This window comes from Phragmites australis, chromosome 2 (assembly GCF_958298935.1).
Source record: "Phragmites australis chromosome 2, lpPhrAust1.1, whole genome shotgun sequence".
In the NCBI taxonomy this organism is placed as follows: Eukaryota; Viridiplantae; Streptophyta; class Magnoliopsida; order Poales; family Poaceae; genus Phragmites; species Phragmites australis.
Window position 1 is genome coordinate 48,467,499 of NC_084922.1, and position 5,064 is coordinate 48,472,562.

At 51.5% G+C, this 5,064-nt stretch overlaps 1 protein-coding gene across 1 annotated transcript; it reads left to right on the forward strand.

The window, feature by feature from the left end:
* Positions 1–452: 452 nt before the first annotated feature.
* On the forward strand, positions 453–3,458 carry LOC133908299 (cysteine proteinase inhibitor 4-like). The gene is made up of 3 exons (XM_062350292.1): positions 453–1,111; positions 1,666–1,696; positions 3,029–3,458. Exons 1-3 carry the CDS (start codon positions 678–680, stop codon positions 3,332–3,334), a joined length of 771 nt encoding a protein of 256 aa, XP_062206276.1. The 5' UTR covers positions 453–677; the 3' UTR covers positions 3,335–3,458.
* Positions 3,459–5,064: the final 1,606 nt, after the last annotated feature.

Here is a 5,064-nt window from a genome sequence, read left to right on the forward strand (position 1 = left end):
TATAAATTGAATGTTAGGCAGAAGACCCCAAAGATTTCGCTGAAAGCACAATGGAGTCCACGAACGCCCCAAGTTTCTTACGCATCGACATGCGATCGTGCCACGCAGCTGAGCAATGCCCACAGGACGGCACGACGCATACCGCTTTTCCCTCTCATGCTGAGCCCACGGACGACACAAGTTTCAACCACCCAGCCGGCCTGAGCTCAGTAGCTCACCATCCTCCTCCGCAGTCCGCGCCGCAGGCGCCGTGACAAAACGCCGCGTTTGCGAGTCAGAAACCCCCCGCGGTCTCGCATCATAGCCCTTAGCCCACGAGGAACCGGCCCCGTCACCTCGCCAGCCCTGTCGACGCGGCACCGCGCCCGGGACACCACGGCCAACGTGTCCTCCCCTCCGCCCGCCTCAACTCGTCCTTATCCCTCCAGCACGCCGCCGCCTCGGGACGCACAATCCCATGCACCCACTGCGCGCCGCGCTTGGCCGCACCCGCGCGCACCCTTCCAAACTCCACAGCGCCTTTCTGGTCCAGGCAAGAAATCGCCCGCTATATAAAGGCCGGACCGTACACTGCTCAGTGCTCAGGCATCACTCGATCACAAGCGCTGTCATAACTCAGCAATTCACACTGCACTAGTGACAAGCGGAGCGGAGTACGTGACCGCGCGTACGGGGCAATGGCTCGTCTGCTCGGCGCCTTCGTGCTGCTCGTCTTGGTTGTGGCCGTGGCGTCAGCGCGCGCCGACGAGCCGAGCGGCAGCGGGGCCGCCATACGGCAGCTGCACGGGGGCGGCGCCCGCGGGAGGAAGGTGGGCGGCAGGACGGAGGTGCGGGACGTGGAGAGCGACAGGGAGGTGCAGGAGCTCGGCCGGTTTTCCGTCGCCGAGCACAACCGGCAGCACGGATGCTGCGGTGACGGTGGCAGGCTCGAGTTCGTCAGGGTGGTCGCGGCGCAGCGGCAGGTGGTCTCGGGCCTGAAGTACTACCTCCGCGTTGCCGCGGCAGAGGAGGGCGCGGAGAACGGCGGCGAGCGCGTGTTCGACGCCGTCGTCGTCGTCAAGCCCTGGCTCGAGTCCCGCACGCTGCTCATGTTCGCGCCGGCCGCCGCGAAGTAAAGCGTGTAGCAGTGAGGAGTAGAGTCTCTCCTACTTTTGGCCTGGAATCTCGCAGACCGTGGAGTAAGAATAAGTGTTATGTTTGTAAGAGTAGCAGTGAGTGAAGGCGAACGTTGCGCCGGTCCATGTTTTCTGTGAGACCTTTTTTGAAGGCTATTGTACAAACAGATGAGAGGGCGACAATAAATCGGTATGCTTGTTGAAGGCTACTTGTTGTTTATCAGAGCTTCCAAATCAGTGAAGGAATGAATTTATGGATGTAAGCTCACTGTTCAGGAATCACCCAGAGCCATTGAGCTACACTGCTAGGTTCTAGCTCATCGATCTGACATTGTGGTGCTTCTTTAGAACCTGTCTGGCCTTCTCTCGGCAAGCAGAGATCACACGGCCATCACGCACGTTCATACTGTCTACTGAAGAACGCAGGCATGCAGATTTTGATCATTATCTAAAAATCCAGATTTTGATGAGTCACAGTCCGCCGCGACAAGCGATAACTGCATCACGTTTCCTTCCATGCTCCGTTTCTCACTTTTCCTCCTCTTTTCAGTTGTGATGTTTCGTCTTTGTTTACTCGAAAGGTGGGTCAGTGATCAGTGATCACCGTGCAGTGCACGCATGCAAACACGATCCCATCGTGAGCAACAAAGAAGATCAAGCAAACCCATCATCAGTGACAAGAAAGTGAGGCCACTCGACAGAAACGCTTCACCCGGTCCTCGGCAAGTTGCGCCGGATGACAGCCAAATCCACGTGAAGCAAGCATGCCGCGCGCGCCAAGGCGCCGCAGGCTCGCGCCTTTCACCATCCTTTACGTGTCCTTGCTGTTTGCATGCGCGCCATCTGCTGCACTACAGCACTGGCTAGATCTGCGAAGCTGCGAATTCAGTGCAATTTCCGAACCAAACAATAGCAGCATGGCTTCCAAGCGGCGCACCTTGTTCGTTCTGCCCCTCGTCCTTGTGCTCCTCCTGTCACCCTCTGCTCTGCTCGCCTCGCTGACGAGCTCCAGCCTTAAAATGGTTTATATCTTTCACGGGTAAGTAGCGGAAGAGAGGACTAGTAGAACATGTGATTTCTCGTCTCGTCAGGTCAGTGGCGGAGGCGGGCATACAACACCTGCGTGAATAGTCTATCAAAATCAAGTTTAGTTGCTTGTGCATGTGCAGCATTTTTTGTAGTTTTATTTCTTTTGCTATATAGGCAAATATATAAATATATAGGAACTGTGTGAGTTAAGAGCCTGATTGTGACATATAACTGAGTCTGATTATGACGCGTCACAATCGCTCGATTTTCCTCTATATATATGTTGGTCGTCACCATAAAGAAGAGGTATATACGTAATTAGGGTTTTATCAATTTCTCTCTGTTGTGCTGTCGCACGTAGTTTATTGTATCTCGCTACGTCGGCGTGAGCAGTTCTCTGGAAACTGTCGCTCTTGGGATCCTGCATCGGGAGAGGACGAATAAGGTTTTTGAAAAGCACTCATCGTGACTGCTCACGATCAGTTTCTTCTACATCATCATGATCTACTTTGACTACTTCATTATCTTCATCATCGTCCACTACATTGACATTAAAGAAGTCTGTATCTCACGTCACAATCGGATACGTACATTATAATCTACATTATATTTGATCAAAATTATGCTTGAGTATCTAGTCGAGACTCTTTGAATTTAGTCGAAATCCTGCTTGAGTATCTGGTCGAGGCTCTTTGAGATTAGTTGAAATATTGCTCGAGTATCTAGTCGAGACTCGTCAGAGCTAGTCGAACTCTATTTAGTGATAGTCGAGACTTATCGGAGCTAGTTGAAACCTAGTCAATATTGATTATCTATATTAATTTTTGTCCATGATATACAATTGAAATAAATTATATTTAAAAATACTATTTTTTTCCAACAAGGGCGCGGCAGGATGGTCGGCAGCAGAAAACGTCGAGGGCAACAGGGAGGTGCAGGAGCTCGGCCTCTTCTGCGTCATGGAGCACAACCGCCGCGGCTCCCACCGGCTATTCTTCTCCAGGGTCGTGGCGGCGCAGACGCAAGTGGTCTCTGGGATCAAGTACTACCTGCGCATCGCTGCTTGTGACGGGCACGGCGCCGGCGAGCAGGTCTTCGACGCCGTCGTCGTTGTCAAGGCCTGGCTGCAGTCCCGTGTGCTCGCCTCCTTCATGCCGGCGGCTGAGCAGCTGGGATATGAATACCCTTAGCTGAATCGTCGAATCCTCCCAAGGAAGGTGAAGATGAACGGCGAGCATGCATATGTGCTGTGTCGTTGTTGCCTTATGTCTACTTAAGATGTGATCTGCTGACTGCTGTTCTGTATCAAGTGCGCGTGCGAGAGAATTGAGTGAAATGTCTCCGAACTCCGATCTGCAAGTGTCCCAGCTCCGTGCACCTATGCTAAATCAAATGACAACCAATACCAAATCAATACTGCACTTTGACCCTCGTTTTTAGGCAGATTTTGAGTCCTTGTTAGACTTCTCCAAGGAAAAGGGCTTGCTTTGAACAGTCCCAAAACTGAAGAAGCAACGTTGTTCATCCGTCAACAATTTGGTAAGTTGCAAAACTGGCTTCTGTTTATCTATGTAAGTTTCCTACAATTTTAAAACTGAATCGATTATATGAGCTAAGCTCTGTAAGCTGTGTTTGAGTTCATTATGTCTACGTGAGAAGACTAAAACTGATCAAGTCCTAGATTTCATGGAAAGGTTGTTTCAACGTCGACTAACTTGTTAGGTTTCGTCATCCGTCTCGAACCAACATCATGTGAGCTGGAGCTGCCATTTTGCCTTGTCATCGTAGCAAGTATCCATGCCCGTCCAAGCTACGCAGACTATTCTGTTATCCCCAGCACTGATTTTTTGACGATCTTCTGATGGTTCAGTTGCTCAAGTACGCCTTAAATTTACCTGCCCCGTCTTCACATCGATCCGACCTCCGGGCACTTGCTTCAACGCAAGTCGCAAGGCTAGGCGCCTACACGAGCAGGGCAGCAGTTCTGGACGTGGTTTAATGTAATCGATGTATTGCTTGAGTTTTGAGGATGGGTTATACAGAGTATAATATTTAGAGGGCAAGAAGTTTCTCCTAAAGATAAGGTAGATATACTAGGATTACAATCAAGCGTTGTGGACAGGAAGAGCGTTGCGAACACTATGATAGGAGAAATCGACGAGTTACTCAAGCAGATGGTGGTAACCTTTTATGCCGATGTCAAGGTAGCCAAGAGCGAGATGAGTAATCGTGATCGACTTAGCTGTAGTTGGGTTTGCTGGTGATGAAGTAGCCACACATGAAGCCATGGGGACAAGAAGGCACCATGGTGACGGGGTGCAAGGAGGCCCAGGGAAGAAGATGGTGATGCAGTCGAGACAATCGTTGAGATAGAAAGTTGATGCTGAAGACGCTATCGAGGCCGCCATTCATGAGGCATGCATCGGGTTTGTCAGGCCCGGGAACGCGTCAGGGATGAAAGCACGTACCAGTGTTGCAAATACTAGAGGTGTTAGAGAGAGGGCCCAACCATACGTCAGTGTCTGAGGGACCAGCAGAGAAAGCCTTCAAGATGGTTGTGGCGCATAGTGCGGCGTGGGGTAGAAGGTGCCGATGTATCCCATAGTTGCTGGAGTAGATGAATGTAGTTGCGGAATAGACGACGACAAGGTTGTGCTGGACGAATGCGGAAGGGTGCAGGGGCCGGACGATCAGGAGGGGATGCGGCAGCAGTGCTCGATGAGGCCGGCGAAGAACTCGATCAGCGTGATGAAGACCATGTGCACCGATAATTGAGGCGATGACACGCCAAAGAGAGGTGTCGTCATTCGATCGGAGAGTCATTGATGCACAGGAATGACGATGTAGGGTGACAGCAAGAGCCACCGTTGGTTGGATCGTGCTTGGAAAGGCATTGTGGCCATGGGTGGTGATGACCATA